We start from the raw sequence: 21,252 nt of genomic DNA, 5'->3' as shown, positions 1-21,252 counted from the left end.
ATTCATTATGTCAGGCAAGGAAGAGGTTAACTGCCCTGCTGCCCTCATTTCCAATCCCTCAGAGGAGCTGCTCAGCCAGCTGACTAGAAAGAGAATTCCTGACTGAGCTCTCCTAAAAGCAGGTACATAGATAAGAGGAAGTACTTCAAGGGATATCTCAAGGAAGAAGGAAAGGTTTTTCCATTTTTTCCTATTCCAGTGAAATGGGGAGCTTCCTGACTCATGAAAAACCTGTACCCAATCCCTATCTCATCCTCCATGGTTGGATAAATGCTTTTTAAAAGCCTTCCCAGTGTTTATTCTGGGTGAAATCCCGGTCAGTCAGTGAAGACCATGGCAAAACCTCCTATTGATTTCAATGGGGTCAGAATTTTATTCTCTAAAGTTACCTTTTTACAAATTTAATCCTAATTATCCTCCTGCTTATGCCAGCCTAAAAAAATTCCTCCCTCCTTGTTTCTGTAGGTTCATTATGATATATTAGGGCAAATTGAACAAGAATGATAAAATCTACAAGGTGCACATATGCATGAGGATGCAGAAGTGATTTTAAGATGTGTTGTATTTGTGTAGCAGGACGTAATGAGTTGATATGTTATTAAATACAACCTAATCACAATGCATATGCACAACCTTCATTTTAGCATGTCCTAACTGCTGACAGCTTAACCAGATAGTCTAACATTCTCTGAACATCGCTTTCTGCATGGAAAATGTTACATAAAGGGAACAGCTCATCTGGCAGGAAACAATTGTGAAACTACCACCTGCTGACAAGGAGCCAATGACACTTTCATAAATAGCTTGAGCTAGGGCAAGTTTGACATAGATCAGTGGTTCTCAAACTTTTTTTCTTTTCCTCCATGGACCACCTAAATATTGCTGAGGGTCTCAGCAGACCACTTAATGATCTTTCCAAATGTTGTTTGTACCGTTAATGAACTATTGTAATGCGCTTTGGTTAAAAGTGCAATATACAAAAAAAACTTAATGAAGGGGTTTTGTTCTACAAATAAAAGCACAACTCATATTTTCATATCAGTAGTTTTACCTTTCTAATGCGATAGATGTGCCCTCTCTCCCCCCGCCACAGGAAAGGAGGGGAATCTCTCCCGAGCTGGGGCTGGGAAGGAGGGGGGTCTCTCCTCCGCCACAGAGCTGAGGCTGCGGAGGAGGAGGGCCATCTCCCCCCGCAGCCCTGGAGCTGGGGAAAGTCTACTCTTTTTCTGGCCACCGCAGCCCTGCACATCCCAAATTCTCCCCACCCCATCTTCTCAGCCCACTGCCCCTTCCCACCTACCCCTTATTCCCCCACCTCAGCTTACCTTACATTCCCCCACCACACCTTACTTTACCTTCTCCAGGGTCCCAGCACCTAATTAGTGGAGGCGCGTGCCACTAGGTGGGTGGCCCTTCGTTCTTTTGTATGCAGCCGCCCAGGTGCACACGTTAGAGGGAACTATCCGCGGACCACCTGAATTGAGCTCACGGACCACAGCTTAAGAACCTCTGACATAGATGAAGCAGTTGCAGCAAATTACAAACATATTTATCAATGTGACAGAAAATTCAACTACAGCTGCTGTCTCCTACAACAATAGTTGTCAGCCAGTACATTTGGAAACCTCTCTCCATTCATTAAATAGAAATGATGGTCAAGAGCAACACATTAGGACCCTACCACTTGTATACTTAAAAAAAAAAAAAAAAAACATTTTTACTTTTCAGCTCCTTCCTTAGGATTAGTTTAGAGTCTCTGGTTAAAACAAATGACATTTTATAGGGGCCTTATCCTTTATAGAAGATAAAGATTTTGATATAGCAGCATTTTACAAAAGGGTTTTTGAGATTTCCTCTAAGTGATGTGCAGTCTGGAACCTATGCTTGTTGATAAGCAAAGGGCTTAGTTGGGTACCGAGCTGCTGCTGCAGCAGCAGCATTTCCAGGTTGCAACAGATGTCCAGGCTGCACACAGGCAAGAAAGTGTGTTCTTTTATTTAAGATGCATCCATCATAAATTCTCCATATCTGTCATCTTGAGGTTTGGCTACTGCACTGTGCTCTACATAGGGGTACGACTTTAAACCACCTGCCAATTGCACCTAGTGCAGAATGCAGGCGACCATTTTTTATGAGGTGTTTAATGTAGGGAGTACATTACACCTCTGTTCCATGGATACCACTTGCTCCTGACAGAACCCCAGGCGAAGTTTAAGGAATTGGTATTGACCTAAATCATTTGGGTCCCAGTTTTCTGAGGCTTGTCCCTATGCTTGTATGTTACCAGGACCGTTGACCATGAGGTTTGCGAGTTAGTTTGTCCCTCCTCGTACAAACTGGAAGAGGATGGTGGCAAGGCATTCTCAGCAAGGTGTCCTTCACTTTGGAATTTGCTTCATCCCTTGGTTCATCACAGTATGGATCTGGTGACCACCAGGGCATAATGCAAATCCCACATGTTCTCCCAAGATTTTGTGGGGATGGGTGATTGTGGCAAGATATAAGACCCTTAGTTTTGCTCTAATTTTCTATGGGCAAAAACCTCATTTGGGCATCCACTTTTAATATTGCAATAAAAGCTCTTTCACATAAAATCTATATTGTGTCCAGAGTCTGAAATAAATACAGTTAACACATTTGTATGCAAAACACAGGGAAGATATCCATTTTGGTTGGTTATTTGAGGAAATATTTTACAGTATTCTTCGAAACAAAACAAGCAAGTCCCTAAGCAGTGTATTAGATGCATGCCCTGTTTCTTGCATTATGCTTCACCCTAGAGACCATCTTATTTCTCAAAACACTTCAAGAAACATCCTATTAAATTCAGTGCTTTTCTACACAACACCAGATCCAAAATTGTTACTATCCAACAGATGGGAATTGATGAAGTAGCTTTGATGATAAAGATTGTATTTCACTGTGATCGTTAGATGTTAAACTTTTGTTTTTTAATCATTCTTCTACTAAAAAGAGAAACAGCAATATAACAAACAGAGTTGCTGTTAAAACTGCAGCAGGTCAGGGTTAATAAGAGGAATGGCATTTGTCTCTTTTTAATGAGAAGTCTCTTCTACGGCACACATATGGGCAATGATTTTTTTTCCCCTTGATGTCTTCTTTATCTAATTGTGCTCTTTTTCAAAGTGAATTTCAGTACCGGTGCAAAGTAACAGATTAGCAGCACTGCAGTGAAGTCACAGAACTTGCAAACCACAGCATTCTGCCAGTGTGCTTCAAACTTGACCAAGATAGATCACTTCTAAGGGAGTCAGAGGAGCGTCAAATCTTTGGGTTCCAGAAATCAGGCTGCTCTAAATACAGCTAGTTGCAAAGATGTGCCCCTTTCCCCCCCCAAAAAAAAAAATCTGTCCTACAGCCAGGTATTGCTGGGAGTGCAGAAGTACTTTGTCCATGTCCCCTTCCTCCGGTCAAGTCCATAATGTGTCTTCTGATCCAAGCCATGGCATAAGTCTAGGTACAATAGTTCGCACTGTCTGAGGATGCTCCTACAACAATGAAGCTGCTTTGCAGAGCCAGAGTGGCTAAAGCAGCTTTAACAGATCTAGCCCAACAATTCTCTCTCTCTCTCTCTCTTTAATAGCTAAATTATTAGCCAGATGAGCTGAAGAAGCTGTTGCCTCTTCATGGAGATTTCAGCATATTATTTTCCACCAGAACTACGTTCCACAAGCAAGTATCTTCCAGCTTTCCACATTAAGAAAAATCTCCAAATCCTCCTTCTGCCTCTCCTTGTTCAGATAAGAGTGTGTTCCTCGAATGTAGTATGAGCTCTCCACTCCATTTGGACACAACTGAACATTACAGATCCTCACACACTTTGTATTTGATACTGACAATCAAAGCAGAGACAAAACCTACTAGATCATCCATTACCACACAGATACTATTTTGAATGTAGCTACAAAAGAAAACTCAAAAATTTTAATAAGGCTCTAGTGTCATCTAGGGCTAAGACAGAAACTTCTTCTTTCATGGAAAATCTACAAAGCAGCCTCATAATGTCTATCTGTGAACCATCACAACAAACTGGACAGAGGGGCCTTAGTGGATGCCTCATTTGGCAGCAGAGAATAATGATGCTCTCCACCTAAAACATCCAGACACATTCTGTATTCTTTCACTAACTGGGTTCATTTTTTGGTGTGACTATTGTCACAAGAGGGGCTATCCACCAACATATGCCAGAACACCAGGCTGGAGAAAGAAGGCAGGAGGGACTTGCCTAGCCTGAATCACTGATCCAGACCTCAGACTCTCAGAAGGGGTGAGATCAGACTGGGAAGGTGAGGGCTGTGGGAGGAAAGGTATGTCTCAGGACTGTTAGTTATTTTGCAAAGATTGATCTATAACTCTCTAGTGTTTCTTAAGAGTAAAAGTGACTGTGGTTAAGAAATGCATCTGCTAATCCTGTATTCCTTACCTGCCAGGTTGTCCCTGAAGGGGTTAATCAAAAAGCTCAGTACACCCACAGCAGGAACTAGGGACTCGGGAGGGCTGAGGCACTGGTTTCAGGGTCTAAGGCAGCTGAGCTATGGAACCCCACATTCCAAGGAAGGATGGCAGAAAATAGGTCTGCCCCTGTGGGCATGACCCTGGGAAGAACAGCAACATAGCACTGCCCAGATCCAGTTGGGTTTGCAGCACATGGGATCCAGCAATTGAGTTCACTCTCAGCAAATTGGTGTCTGTCCATAGAGGGGATGGGGCCATGTTATGACAACAAGCACCCTCACCAACTCATTTTCTCTTTAATCTTAACAGCTTCTCTCTTTGAGTACACCCACTGCAGCCTGATGGCACCACCACTCATTGGGAGTGGACTCCTCTGTCTATCACCCTTGACAGAGACTAAGAGGGGTTATAAATTCCAAAATCTCTTTACCCTTTGGCACCTCTCCTTAGAGGTTCTGGGGTCCTTTTCTCCTGGGGGACATCTGTGTGAAATTACCCACATAGCAGTAATCTTAACAAAAACAAGATTAAAACAGAAGGAAAATGGAATTAAAACTAATGAAACCTGCATGTATAACATCTCGGGATTTATAATCTCATAAAATAAGCTGAAAAGGCCTTCTCAGTTTATCTACAGAGCAAAAGGAAAGTAAAATGAACAGTTTACATCCCTTGCAAACAATCCTCTCTGACCACTCTGATCAGACTGACAGAGTTGCTTGCTATCTAAATACCAACAACCCCCCATTTCTCCACACTCCCCATAAACACTTATTAATTCCTATCTCCAGTTTTCTGATGTCAACGAGACATAAGAAATGGTCCACTGAGAAAGAGAAACCCCCTAACAATATTAAGGAATGGCTGCCTTTCGAAGGCTTATTGACTCTACCTCAGATACCACCTTTCACAGAACACCTTGGCAGTCAGGCCTCTTGGCAGTAAACCCAGAACCAGGTTTTTATTTTTGTCATGAATTACGAATTACAAAGACCCATAGCCTTTGTCACAGTTAGTAATTCAATTTAGAGCTCAGACCATCATACACAGTATAGAAGCTCTAAAAGCAAAAGGGAAATTTTCCTTCCTGTATAAGATTGTGCTCCCATTGTCTGGATTGCTTCAAAATGACTTGTTTGATATTTATTTAACTTCATTACTAACAGAAATCTCTTGTCTAGTGGAATCTACTCAGCTTTTGGGGCCTTACCTAATCTAGGGCGATTTTCTAAAAAATTCCCACAATAACTTACATTCACTGATGAGCTCCAATGTTGTTAACCATGTTGGGGTTCTAGTTTAGACAGGCCACCTGCTGCTTTCACTATTTTAAGCAGTGTACTGATTAGAACTGTTCTGAGAAAGGTTAGACAACACTTTTAAACGGTGTAGTAGTAAGTGGACCATTTACAGCAGGGCTCCCTCAGTTGTTAACATCTGTGGAATTGAGCCCCACAGACAGAGACTTACTGGTGAAACTCTTCAGTCACCTGGACACAGGAAGTACTATTAGAATTGACTGCAGGAGTTCAATCGCATAAGCCTGTTTTAGAGCTAGAGAACATCCCCTCCAGTCTCCATGCTCATGCAAACCTTGGTCTTTCGGATTATACCAAGAAGGATTCCAATTAGCGCTGGTGTGAATTTCTTTGCCATAAGGACATCTGTCCACTAAAAACTGGACAGAAAGATTAGTATTTTAACACAGCATTTCAAGTAAATACATTTGAATACTGCTACAGTTTTCTTATTATATTTACCATCATCATTACTGAAGCACAGCAACTGAGTTTTCATATGTATTTGTACAGTGTCTAGCACCATGAGGCCACAATCCCACAATGGGGATTTTGCGTACTACCATAATGCCAATAATATTAACGCAATATACCATTTGCTCACGAAAATGTTTTTTAAAATACACTGACTTTTTCCTACTAAAATAACATGTAATGAAAATTACCAGGGGAAGTCGATAACTTGCCAGGGCAAAATAAATCTAGCAACAGAAGGTCTGTGTCCACTGCAATCGAAGGTGTGAGAAAGCAGCACATGGAGACACACCCAAGTTATCTTGGACCTAGCTACCACAAATACCAATAGCAGTGAAGCCATGGCAGCACAGACTTTAGCAAGGGCTAGCCACCCGAGTACGTACCGAGGGTGCCAGGCAGGCTTGTACAGCCCACACTGAAGCCTGTGCTGCCACAATTTTGTACTTGTACTAGCTAAGTCAAAGCTAGCTTAGATTATGTCTATACACACTGCAGTCACATTTACAATTGCAGTGTATACTTGCCCAGAGTAAATTTGACCTCCCTTGCCTTTTTTGTTTTCAAGATTCTATTTGCTTCTGACCTTTTGTAGAGACTTCTTTGCTGCCAGAAAGCTGTAGAAAGAAACAAAGCTACTTCACACAAGATATATTTTGTAGCAGAATATCTAAAGTGGAAAGTAGTTTTTCCTTTGAGCTAAACATATACAATATTGTAAAGGAATTGTATTTACAGAATACATTTATTTTAAAGTTGAGTGGAACTTCACTAATCTACACCATTGCACAGACAATCTGACAGTTACATTCAGCAAGTGCCAGGGGACAGCCAATGTGAATGATACTACACTTATTTGTAGGCTAAGGTATGGGTCCACACCATTAAGTTAGGTATACCTAAGTTGCCTTGTATTGACCTACGTGTGCATGTATTTACACTCAAATTTGTCTCCAGCAGATACAAGCACCCCATTTCAGTGACACAGTAAAACCACCTCCTTAAAAGGCACTGAGCCGTAATCAACGTACTTAGTTGGACGTAGTGCAACTGTAGACACTGTGTGACCTATGTCAACCTTAACAGTCCTCCAGCAATGCCTGACTGACTGCTCTGGTCACAATTGTAAACTCCACTGCCCAGGGTCACAGAGATCGGAAGCCACTATTCCCCTTAAAACACCCCACATATTTTAGAAATGCCTTTTCCTGTTTGTCCAACTTGGCAAGCACAAGATGGCGCCTGCCTCATCCCAAATCAACAGGACACAAGTATCAATGTTTCATTGTTGCATTCATATGAGACGAGATAGCAGTACAACAAACTGGAAAGGGGGTAGTTTTATGTACATTGGGATGTCCCTTGTGTCCTCCTGAGAGATCTCAATTAAACTTCCATGGAGATACTCTGCAATATTCTCCAGAAGGTTTCAAGGGATGACTTGAAAGGATATCACAGCAGGATATCTTCCCACTCCACGATAAGTTCAACTGGCACCATGGCAGTAAACAGGCTAGTGGCGTACAGGTCAGGGCAGTTTCGGGACACCTACGGTGGCTGTGCTCTCTGTGTTTCTGTTATCCCCAGGAGTAAGACAGCCACTAAAATCACTGCCATCTGTGGAAAATAGTACCAATATTCAGTGCCATTACCCTATACCTGCACCCCTGGAAACAGGGACCGAAATTTTACTGTTTCACGCAACCAAATGCCCTCCTCCTCACCCTGCCTCTTAACACTCATGACTGGGACTGGAGAGTGGTGCCATTCAGAGAGACACTAAAGCTGAAGTGTCAATAAGCATATCCTGTTAAAAAAAGTTTATGGGAATAAGGGGAGTTTTGAAAATTATCTTTCACTTTCCATTGTGCCTGTATATCTAATGATACATAATGTCTGTTTTATGCATATGCTGTTGTGACCTTGAGGGATGCTCCCTCCACACCGGCAGAACACCTGACTCTGAAGAGGAAGAAAAAGATGACGACGACGGAGGATATGTTCAGTGAGATCCTGCAAACCAGCGTTGCACTGAACTTAAAACAAAGGCCCGACTTGGTCAACATGGCAGACAGCATGTAGATGGACAGAGAAGACAGGAGAAAATGGAGAAAGACCCAGGAAATCCAAGCATGGATTCGTCACCCTTTACAGTCCCTGGAGAACTCCATGGTGACAGCTCCCTGCATCCCCCAACATTCCATGTGGCACCATGGTTCGCATTCCTACTCCTACCTCTCCACACTGGGGACAGTAAGGACAATCACAGCTTCACATATGCTAACTTGTGAGGCAAAGGCTCTTATGAAAAGTAAGCAGTCATGGGATAAGAGGGAAGGTCCTCTCATGGATCAATAACTGATTAAAAGCTGGCGAACAACGGGTAGGAATAAATGGTCAGTTTTCACAATGGAGAGTGGTAAATAGTAGGATCCCCCAAAGATCTGTACTGGGATTAGTGCTGTTTAACATATTCATAAATGATCTTGAAAAGGAGGTGAACACGAAGGTGGCAAAATCTACAGATGATACAAAGTTACACAAGATAGTTCAAAACTGACTGCGAAGAGTTACAAAAGGATCGCATTAAACTGGGTGACTAGACAACAGAATGGCAGATGAAATTCAATGTTGATAAGTGCAAAGTAATGCACATTGGAAAAAATAATCCCAACTGTACATAAAAAATGATGGGGATGTAAATTAGCTGTTACACTCAAGAAATAGATATTGAAATCATTGTGGATAGTTCTCTGAAACCTTCCATTCAATGTGCAGTGGCAGTCAAAAAAGCTAACAGAATGTTAGAACCATTAGGAAAGGGATAGATAAGACAACAAAATATCTTAACACCAGTATATAAATCAATGGTATGCCCACGTCTTGAATACTGCATGCAGTTCTGGTCACCCCATCTCAAAAAAAGATATATTAGAATTGGAAAAGGTGCAGAGAAGGGCAACAGAAATAATTAGGGGTTTAGAACATCTTGCATATGAGGCAAGATTAGAAAGACTGGGATTGTTCATTTTAGAAGAGAGTCAACTAAGGGGGATATGATGGAGGTCTACAAAATCATGAATGGTGTGGAGAAAGTAAATAGGGAAGGGTTATTTCCCCCTTCACAAAACATAAGAACTAGGTGTCACCAGGTGAAATTAATAGACAGCAGGTTTAAAAAACAAACAAAAAGAAGTACTTCACACAATGCAACCAACCTGAGGAACACAATGCTATGGGATGTTATGTATAACTGAATTCAAAAAATAATTAGATAAGTTCTTGATAGACAATAGCTATTACCCAAGATGGTCAGGGATGCAACCTCATGCTCCAGATGTCCCTAAACCTCTGACTGCCTGAAGCTGGGGCTGGACAACAAGGGATGGATCACTCGAAATTGCTCTATTCTGTTCATTCCCTCTGAAGCATCTGTCTCTGGTGACTGTTGAAAGACAGGATAGCGGGCTAGACGGACCATTGATCAGAACGACTATGGCTGTTCTTACATACTGCAGAATGCATAGCAGTACCCAAAGCACTGAGTATTTGAGTGTACAGCACCACAGAATTCACAAGTATAAGAAAACATCCAGCTGGATGTGTAAACATACAGCACACATTGCATAGTTCATAGTTTCAGTGAAACGCAGTGTAATGATAAATGCACAGCAAGCGAAAAAAAGGCTTCACTAAAAGACAGTGTTATATGTATAAATGTACACCAAGCACTACACAATTCCTAACAGCCAACAAATCTTCAGGGCGCAAGTACAATTAAGTGTACCATATTAATGCAGCTGACCATTAAAGTACGCTTACAAAGTCTTTCTCAACCATGTGGAGCACAAAGTGGAACTATCTCCACCCTCAACCCCAGCGGCAGCTTTATCTCACAGGTATTACGCAGGACACAACAAGCAGCTATCATCATTAGATCTCAGTGAGAAAAATATTCCAATCTCATGAGTAAACATTTCAATATCACCAATGATGATCTGCCAAATAGGAAAGAACCTCCTTGGTTACAGCTTTCTGTACAGTCCTATGTTCTTAAAGGGCAAGCATCATGCGCCTTCCCTGGCCAGCCAACACTTATACCAATGAAGTGTCCCCAGTGATCCATCAACACTTCAATCATCATAGAAAAGTGGCCCTTGCTGTTGACATACTCAGTGGTAGATGAGTACCAAAATAGGATGGGTGTGCTATCGCCCCACTACAGTTCAGAACTCAATTACTGCAAATCCATCCACTACGTCCTGCTCATTGCTGAGAGTCACAATCCTGTGTAGCAGGACGTGAATAATGGCAAGACACATTTGCATGATAACGGCCCCGCGCTATGGGCGTTACAACTACAAAATGATTTCCCACTGACTGGTAGCAATCCAGCACTGCAAGCTCCTAGAGTGCAATCACCACTCCCTTCTCCACTTTCCACGGAGCTCTCATTCTAGTGTCCCAGAGCTGAAGGGCTGGGGAAAATCTCAGCACACAGATCCAGGAATATGGTCTTTTGCATTTGAAAGTTCTGCAGTCACTGCTCATTGTCCCAAACCTGCATTACAATGCAATCCCACCAGTCAGTGCTCATTTCCAAAGCTCAGAAGCAGTTGCAGCTGCTCCATGAACACCACCACCAACCATGAATTGGTTTTCACTATGTCCCTTCACGAACTGTCCTCAAAAGAAATAGTCATGTCCCCCAATGTTGCAGTTCTTCCTGCAGGTCTGGAAATACCTGAGAATCATTCTACCTGTATTTGCGATGTTCATGAGCATAGGTGCTGGACCTATGGATGCTGCTGCACCCCCTGGCTTGAAGTGGTTACCATTATATAGAGGGTTTACAGTTTGGTTCAATGGCTCTCAGCACCCCCACTATAAAAACTGTTCCAGCACCCTTGTTCATGAGAACAGTAAAGATCTGTGTGGGCCCCATGCATCTGTCAGAGATGACAGGCAGTGAGAAGTGCCATGTGGGTTTGTGGGACTTTTTTAAAAAGCGGAGGGTGTCAAAAATTGAGAGATATGGATAGCATTATGGGATGGAGAAAGTTGCATGTTGGAACATGACCCCTTTTACCCAGAGATCCCTGGGTAAGTCATCTCTATCCCTCAACACATTGACAAAAAACTTTCCAGAAGGTATTGCAACAGACGGCAGCACAAGGCACACTGGGATACCTACCCACAGTGAATCAAATTGCAACAACACAAGCACTCCTGGTGAGTAAACAGAGCTAAGGCAAGCAGCGAAGCACACACATGCACAAACAATGTAACAACTTTGGCAGCCCTACACCGCTGAGACTTGTGTTGTCCAAAGTCTGCCGTGCAGACATAGCCTTAGTCAGACACTGCGGCTGGAGATGTAATTTCCCGCTCGGGTGCACATACACACTGTAGCTTTGATTGAGCTAGTGTACTAAAAACAGCTGCGTAGCTGTGGCTGCACAGGCAGCAGAACCGGTAGCCACCTGAATACAATTCTGTCAGAGACCATAGGTAAGTACTCTTCCGGCTAGCCTGTGCCATGCTCGTGTTACTGCAGCTACACTGCTATTTTTAGCACACTAGCTCAAATCAAAGCTAGCACATGTATGTCTACCCAAGCTGAAAATTACACTTCCAGCTGAGGTGTAGACGTACCCTTACATGAATTATGCACCTCAAGGCTCAGTCCTGCTCTCTGCATGAGGCACTGCTTCTGCTCTTAGTTCCTCTCTTACCTCTTCCTGCTTGTGCTGCTAAGGGGAACAGGGCCAGGTTCCTGCATGCCTGGCTGTACTAGAGCCACTACAGGTGTGAAGAAGGCCCCAACAGAATAAAGAAGTGGAACATGTACCTTTAAGAAGCCACTATGTTTCTCCCACAACACCTCAAAACAAATCCACTGATTCTGTGCCATCGCTTTCCAGCAGCTGGGATCAATGCATTTACGAGGGACGATAAAAGATGGTTGCCACATCTGCCCTGTGATTAGGGAAATGACCACAGGACAGAGGCAGTAGCAATTTCAAATCTTCTCTCAGCTGCACTGACATCTTTCACACAGAACTGGTGGCTCTGGTCCCTACCTGAATTCACTAGCTCCCTCTCTGCTGTAGTGGCCCCACAGGAGAGCCTGGCAATGATTCTCAGTTCAGCAGCACAGCAGGGAGCAGGAAGAGAAACACACCAACCAGTGAGCTCATATAATTTTCCATGAACCAGAGCAACTTCTAGCCTCTTCCACTGTTCTTCCTTTTCTGTCAACTGATCCAGCTCACAAGAGCAGCAAAACAGCTCAAAAGATGAACAGCTAGGGAAGGGGAGGAACTGAGCCATAAAGATGCCATTAAATAAAGGTAAAAGCCCAGAAGTATCAAAACCCTGGTCCCCTCCAATCACCACAAATGTACTCTAGATTATATCCTAGCTCACATGATGTTCTCAGAAATTCTCAGAGCAAAAAAAGATAATGCCCCTGAAAGGCAGTTTCTGGTAAAGAAAAATGAAATGGACATAATTTATATTTCAAAACACACCTGAAGATTGTCTACCTGGAACTCAGCAGGTGGCTATGATGTACACTCAAACTGTCTTTACTTAGCCAGGACAGTTCCTCAGACCAGAGTCTTTCTGTCACAAGGCTGGTTTCCATTTGTGTGTCTTGCATGTATTGGAAGGCCTAGTTATATGATTTTTAACAAGATCCCTTCCCTAATCACGAAGAGTAATTCCCACTGGTCTCTTGACTCATGTTTTTACTGTTCAATTCTTCATTCCAATATGAATACAAAACTTTTACGGACTTTGGAATCAGTACTTCACTAATTATAATTTACAAATACTGAAGTCAGTGGGAGTTGGATCAGGTGCTTAATATGGATTTGGGTACCTAACTTTGACACCCATATATTAAAACCTTGGCCAATTTTTGAGCAGCTTCTCTAAAATACACACTAAATAATTAAACATGTAAAAAAACAGAAATAAATATAAAGATGGATCCCATAACATAAAATGCATCAATTTACATTGAGTACAAACTTACACACACCCACCCCCTACATTTTATTGGAGCACACGACATATAAGAAACATTTTTACCTGCTGCTCTGTAAAGTATTTTAGGTTCAAAGAATATGCAGGGGTTTTTATCTTCTATGCACGATAGTAGTAGTCCTTTGGCCTGAAGAGGACTTCTTGGAATAACAACCTGTAAAAATTATTTATAAAAACTGATTAAAAATATAATTCAGCTATTTAAGGATTAGGTACAGAGATAATATTAGGTTAGCAGGCTACTCGAGTTTTACACAAATACTTACATAAAATCCACTAGGGTCAGGCTTTACCAAATAATTGTTTAAAGATTAAAAACAGCTCAGAACGTTTTTCCTTTTCTACACTGGGTTAAGTTTGTGCCGCTTCCTAGAAAAAAAAAACTGACTAGAAGCAGCATGAAGGAGACTAATGATTAATATCAGGAGCAAGCAAAGCAGGAAAAACAAAACCGGGATTTTCATCTGAACATTTGCCAAACCATCACTAGCTGTTGGAAGCGCTACTTGTTGCTATATGTATGTTGCGCTCTATCTTGTTCCATTTTTCTAAAAGTGCAATTGCAATTAACAATAAAAAAAGTTAAAAAATAATCTTTGTTTATGCCTGATTTAGCAAAGCACTTACACACATGCTTAAATCCATTCCTCGTCAGCAACATCAGTGTGACAAAATTTAAGCACAAGCTTGGGGGTTTTACTGAATTGGGGCCTATATTTAGGAGGCTTATTTTAAGTTTAATGGTAACCTACAACTAAAAGAGGTTCTCTCTATTCTTAAATGCAACTACAGTGACCATTTGTAAATAATGTGGAAATTCCTATCTGCTACAAGACTCTTGCTTAAATTGTTTTTTCTTAATCCTGGTACGGCTGCAACGTTTATACTACAAATACAGTATATTCAATATTTAGAGAGAGACTTTAATGCACAATACTTAAAACCTTTACTAGTACTGTTGACATGTATCATACTCAAAAGTGACACCACACAAGTCAGTCAAATTTATATCATCTCACCGTTCAGCAGAAATTATTTCACTTAATGTCAAATAGCAGCAATTGCTTTGCTTTAAATAATTTTCATCCTTATTGTCTACTCATTACTTAAAGTGTGCTAACAAGGGTAGTAAAATCGAAGTATGGTACTTAAAATGCTTTTTTGGTTCTTGAAAGTATTTTCTTCCCCTCAAAATAGACTTGGAACAGTCCTTTTCTCTGCAGTGGGTCAGACATTGAGGAATTCTGCTCACATAAGGCAGTCTGGATTCTCCAGCTGGCACTTGTGCTATCACAGGAGCCCTCTTATCATTTACTTGAGAGGGGAGAACCAGAAATGGTGAAAGTCCAACAACTTTTATTAGAGTAAAACTTTATTTCACTGTAAGATAGAGGAATGACAACTGCAATCAGCAACGTGTTTTCCTCAGAGAACAGTGTTTCACAACAAAACAAAGAGTTAATGGAATCAGGAAGTAAACAGAAAAATTCTCCAGGATGAGGTTAAACCACATCCTATAAGCCCTGTCATCCCAAAGGCATTCTTCCCCTTTCTAAAAAGAAAAGGAGTACTTGTGGCACCTTAGAGACTAACCAGTTTATTTGAGCATGAGCTTTCGTGAGCTACAGCTCACTTCATCGGATGCATAGCATATGACCCTTTCTGACTCCCAACCACTCATTCTTATAGCCCTTCCTCTGAATAGCCATACGAGGGTAGCAAGAGCTGAGTAAATTTCACGTACTCTGGGAACCGTACACCTTTTCTCTCACACTTGAAGAAACATGGTATGAAACCCAATATCAAGAGTGAATAGTCTACTAACATGTCTGGCTAGTTTTTTAAAATTAGGAAGGTGCAATTACCCAACTATACAAAGGTGTGCACATACCTGATATCTGAATGCACACAAGCCATTTATTTGTATATGTACATAGCCAATTAGGTAGCTACCACACCAGGCCACCTGTATACACAGACAATTGATGCACAATTTCATTCTGGTATCTGGATGCACACATTAGATATGTGCAACTGCAGTTCTGCAACTCTTGTACCCAACTTTGAAGATCTGGCCCTCATCCACCTACCTATATTGAACTGGAAGGACCTTTGATACTCAAATTTAGACTGACAGAAAAAGAAATGAATAGGGAAAAGAAATGAAGAAGGAAGGGAGAGGAAGAAAATTACACGAATATTGTAACATTCACTTCTGATTGCTGACTCTTTCAGCTGGAAGTATGGAGGCCGTGACACTAGTTTAATTTGCACTGGATTGGGAAGTAAAATTCTGTTCAATGCAGTCAATCAAGGATCTCAGAGTTTATCCAGAACACAGATTTAGACACAACTGCACAATCTAGTAACTTTAACTACAACAAATTTAAATATTTCCATGTGATAATTGATCTATTACTCAATATTTGTAATTAACTTGTGTTTCCACAATGTCAGGATGATTTGTTCCCTAGAGCTTGCATGAAAGAACCATTTGAGTTTGGGTTAGAAAGCACTTCCAAGTATAGATGTGGGTATCAGGAAAGACATCTGATTTCAGTAAAAAAAAATGGCTCAAAGACCTTAGTCCAGAAGGCGTCATTAACATATGCTGTCAGAACAAATGTACCAAGAGTCCTAGTTTCACAGAGGACTTCAGATTCTGAATACAAATGTGACAGAGCCACTTAAAAAAAAAAAGAATACCAGATGCCATGCGTTTTTTTTCCTACCTATTTACCAGATACATATAAAAGGACCTACAACTTTGGTATTTAAGCACCCATACCAGTTAGCAGATATGAATCTTAATAGATAATGTGAGACTGTGACATAACTAACTAGTATTATCTCATGCTAATGTTATGCCTCGCATGAAGCATATGCCTATATATGCAGAAATACCAGAGCTTAGGAAACAATTCAAGGAAAAGAATGCTTTTACAATTTTTCAGAATTTTAAATTTTTTGTTTGGTCAGGACCTCTTTCCCTACCCAATGTCATCTGTCAGAATTTCAAATCTACTCAAATCAAGTGTTTTTAATGGACACAATAATACTAGTTATACAATAAGAAGCGCGAAACCAAGTTTGACTTCACTGAAGTTTATCCAAACCCAGAACTGCCAAATACCACCTGAATCTGAATAAGTTATCAAAATAACGCCAACAAAACTCTCTCTTGAACAGATTTAAGCAGAAATTCCCCTGCAGCTATTCCTCCAACCACCAAATGCTGTTGTGGCATCAACACCACTATCATCTCTGCTCTTCTGTTTTCAATGCTCTCCCTGCTGGTGTCCACCCAGCATGGAGCTACCAAGGAGAGTGGGGAGAAAGCGGTTGTCACCTTTTACAAAAAAACTGTAGTCCCTATTGTGCAGAAAAGTTATACAAGTTACTTAATATTACATACAAAAAAAGTTAAAAGAACATCAAGGTAGAAAAATCAAGCATTCCAAAGTTTGGGAATACAACAATTATTACTACTGGTGTAACCTTAATACAGCCTCCTTGTGCACATGCATTAAGATACAGTCTTTAATTACATGATCACATACTAAAATTTAACAAAGCAAAGCAATTGAAACAGGGTCTGGTAGGGGGAGTATTGGACAACCTTAATTATAGATGGTGCTACCAGCTCTACCTATAATAATTTGCATAAAATCATTAACTTAATTTTTTTTCAAATTGTGTATGGATTTAGTGCTGGTGAAATGTCCCCGAACAACAATTTAAGACTGTTGACATCTCAAAAATGCTAATTCAGCCTTAACTCTGAACTTAATGCAATTTAAACATTAGCAAATGTTGCGGGGGTGCCAGAAGAGTGGGTTGACTCCTGCTCAAGGTTCTTAATGTATTCTAATGTGGTAACTTTTCACTCCAAGTTTTTCTGGAAGACACGAGCGTTATCTGCCTCTGTCCAATGAGCCTGAAGACATCTGTGATCAAGTGACTGAAAAGCCGATGTGAATTTCAAGTTTACCCTGAACATTAAGCTGTTGCAAATTTGCATCTGATTGTTTTTTATGAATTATATAAAAAGTAGCAATTTAAAATATCATTCAATTTGCCTTTCAGGGAATTTGTTAACAGAACATCTGAAACTAACACAAATAATGTGTTCTGATAAGCTTATGGTGGTACAGTCTTTCCTCTTTAAATGTGCAGTAACCGTTTAAACACAGTTCTAAAATGCAGTAGGAGCCACGCTATGTAAGTTTTTGCTGTTATTCAAGAAGGTATTGTTTATGGCAGGTTGCCAGTTCATACAGGGGAAAAACATGCTATAACTATATTAGGGAGTCTTCTTTTAACTCTGGTAGATATTCAGAATAAAAACAACAATCCCTATAATGATTACACTACCACTGTTAATTTTCTGGCTACAATGGGAAGAAAAAGACATGGAACTCAGTAGAACCACAGTTCTGTTTAAACATGATCACTTCTGTTCTGTACAGAGAACCTTAAGCCACTATAGAAAGTAAGGGTATGTGTACTGTGTCATTTACTTCCAGGGTGTTCTTTTGCATGGTAAGTGAGCAAGTATTACTCTGCTTTACAAAAGGTATTAAACGTTTCGTTCCCTAATGTGAAGAAAATCTACAGGTTAACTAGATATAATACCACAATTTTCAGACACCGCCCTTTCGCTCTCTTTCACAAGTTTTTAAAATCTTTCTTGAGATGACTTTTTTGGAAAAGCATGATGATAGAAGGAAATAAGGCTGACTACACACATCACCCGTTCCTACTCCAAAGCCATTATCAAGAAAGCTTTAAAAAAAAAGTGTATAGACAAGGTGAGTGAGGAAATCTCTTATTGAGTCAGTCACCTATGTCAGCTGCCATTCTTTTATTTTCTGTACATGCACTATTTCAGTTGGTACCATGTCTTTTACATTCTGCAAGAATTCTTTCCTTTATTTTTTTCCTTTCAAGGAACGTGGGCGGTTATCATTTTCTTTCCTTTAGATCAACCTAAATAACCTGTTATTCCTATGCACCCTGTTCTCTAAATCAGACACTCTTAGGAAGGGACTCCCAATAATCTTTAGAATAGTCTCAACATTTTGAAGGTTATCTTGTGCTTTAATAAATGGATGCTGGTAAAAGATACATGGGAAAAAACACCCATAACAGGAATCAGTCTGGAATGAGGTTTTTTGCATGACAAAAAGCAGCATTTTGAAAGCAATATCACTGAAAATGCCAGGTTGTTTAACCTACTGATCCATCAAAACAGAAAGATGCTTGCCAGTGGGGAGGAAGATGGGGCTGGCTTTAAGGAATTAATATTCAAGTGCCCATCTTGGATCATATCTTGATTTGGACACCTTCCTAATTTTCTTCCCCTGACTTCCTAAGGTGTCTGTGTCCTCCCTATCTGAAGTTAAAAATACCGTATTAATTTTCGGTATTGCATTCTTTTTGGAATAGTTATCTTAACCTGATGCTTGTATTGCTGTTTGTCTTTTGTTCAGTGTTACAATACTGTTAATTCCCCGGATCTGTGCTAACAGAGAAATTTTTCTCACCAACATATGCAACAATGCTTCATTTTCCCTAGCAACAAAACAAAACAAAAATCAATACCCAGCTTCCTGTCTCAGTCATGAAATAATAAGAATCTGGCAGTAATAAAGCACCTGAGTCTCTTACTCTTACATTCCCAATGAAAACCGCTGTAGGGACAGTTCTACATGCTCCTGTTTTGAAGAGATTGTATGTCAAACGTGGACCAGACACATTATTTCTTGAAGTCTCTGAGACACTTCTGGGATATCATAATGAAATCCAATATACAAAAATAAAATGCATTCCCACCCTGAACCAGCTGCATAGAATAAAAAAAATGTTTTAGGTGAAGGGGACAAGGGGTGGGGAAGGGTTCCCAGCAAGAAATATTATACCTAATCTGATGCTCATGAGATACAAAAACATGTTGGGATTATCTCTGTACACCAGAGAAAACAAGGAACAGCTGTGATTTTTTTAAAATGACATACGAACACTGCTTTTGCTTCAGAAGTCTTTCAATTAATCAAGTGATGAAACACTTCCTTTGTGCTAAAGGCTGGAGGCTGTGTAACCCAAGGGTATGAACCCATAGATAAAAATTAACTTGAGAGAAATGGAGTTAGAAATGGTGATATCCTAGCACAGCAATATTTATTTGAGTTAGCCCACATTACAGTGTTTATGAAAATATACACCTAGTCAGGTTTCCTCTCTCTCTTCCACCTCGCACATGTGAATATCACATCACACATTTGGGAAGGGAAGACAAAGGAAACACACATGACTTAAAAATTATTGATTCTGCTGTTTCTTCTCTAAAAATATTGCAACCTAAACCTTATGTTCATTAACTATTGTGGTTAAGGATGTATAGAGGCATAAAAACTGGGAAATAACTGTTTCCAAATCTACTATACACTGATATGGTACATTAAAACAAGATACCATATATGCTTACTGGGGACAAATTACGATTACCTGAATGCTGTGCATTCTCAACAACAACAGTACACTTAATGTAGTCTTCAATTAATAGATATCTATGTTCAATACCAGATATTAACCTTAACTGTCTTTGTTTTCCTTGTCCCTTTCCTCACTTGCTCCCAGACACACAGTTAGGTTCAAAGGATTAAATTCACCCAAAAAGAGGCTCTGAACCCTGTTTAGTCTCCTTTCCATAGACAGTATTTACTCATACTGTGAACTGTAAATAAAGTTTAAACATGAAGATTACTGTACCTTTATTCCTGGACAATGAGCAAAAAATGCTTCTGGACTTTGAGAATGATATAGTGCACCATGACCTACGCAACCCCATGGTGCTCTTATAGTGAGACTTCCACAATTAAAAAGATCTCCAGAGCGATACCGATATTTTGCCGCTTCATTAACAATCTGAAACAAGATAATCATCATTTAAAAATCCTTCATACACATTAGTAATATTCATTCCACTAACACAAGCCAGGTATACTTATACTGTTATACAAGCTGAAAATACAATCCAAATATTCCTGTTTCCACTACTATATCTTTTGTACTGGACCATGCTGTGTCTAAACTCTGGATGCCTTGCCCTGCAAGCTGAGTTCAACTTTTAGCCTGGAGCCTGGACCTGTACGTTTCTGACTAAAGTATATATAAACATTAGTAAGGCTGCGAGTTTGGCACAGAGATTGCGGAACCCACGGATTCCGTGACTTTCCATGACCTCTGTGAAATTCCACAACTGCAGCAGCCAGTGTGCCTGACGCCAGAGCCAGACGCACCAGCCACTGCTGGAGCCACCCCCACAGCCAGCCACTCAGGTGGCCCCACAGCCAGTCACACTTGCTGCTGCTCAGCGGCCTGGTCCCCCTAGAGCAGCGGCAGCCCTGGAGGGGGAGGGGGGAATCGGGGGCGGGGAGAGCAGCACTGGCCCCAGGGCAGCTAAGGTTTAGTCATGAGTATTTTTAATAAAAAGGTCACAGTTTACTAAAAATACCCATGCCTAATCTTAGCCTTAAACATTAGTAATACTCATCACTGTGGACATGTTTGCAAAAATCATAGTATAAAACTTGGTTTAGCGGATTATATTTTCATCCATCAGAAAAGCCACTCTCAACAGGCAATTTGTTTCCCTTTACTTCCCTAAACAACCTGTGATAGGTACTAACCTGATCAAATGCTGGAAAAATGTAGTCTGCAAATTGAATTTCTGCAATTGCTGTAGCTCCAGCAACTGCAACTCCAATACCAAATCCAACAATTCCTTGCTCACACAAAGGGGTATTGAAAACTCTGTCTTTACCTATAAAAGAAAGAGCTCTTTTAAATACACCAAACTGTAAAAAGAAAACAATTCACCTTTTGTCCCCATAAAGTATACAATTTACAATATGCCTAATAGATTGACAAGTACATGGCTCTATGGATG

The 21,252-nt window shown here is 40.6% G+C and overlaps 1 protein-coding gene across 6 annotated transcripts in view; it reads right to left on the bottom strand.

Annotated features, from left to right (window-relative positions):
- BCKDHB (branched chain keto acid dehydrogenase E1 subunit beta) overlaps positions 1-21,252 on the bottom strand; it is a 295,498-nt gene that overhangs the window by 216,188 nt on the left and 58,058 nt on the right. For all 6 annotated transcript variants that reach the window (XM_037894371.2, XM_037894372.2, XM_043542562.1 and 3 more), the window contains exons 4-6: positions 20,993-21,126; positions 20,073-20,228; positions 13,347-13,455 (exon numbers count right to left, since the gene is read on the bottom strand). In XM_037894371.2, coding sequence (XP_037750299.1) covers positions 13,347-13,455; positions 20,073-20,228; positions 20,993-21,126 — 399 coding nt within the window. The remainder of the gene's footprint in view (positions 1-13,346; positions 13,456-20,072; positions 20,229-20,992; positions 21,127-21,252) is intronic.

The sequence above is a fragment of the Chelonia mydas genome, chromosome 3 (genome assembly GCF_015237465.2).
Source record: "Chelonia mydas isolate rCheMyd1 chromosome 3, rCheMyd1.pri.v2, whole genome shotgun sequence".
Classification (NCBI taxonomy): domain Eukaryota; kingdom Metazoa; phylum Chordata; order Testudines; family Cheloniidae; genus Chelonia; species Chelonia mydas.
Note: the sequence above shows the minus strand (reverse complement) of the source record. Positions and strands in the feature narration are given on the sequence as shown.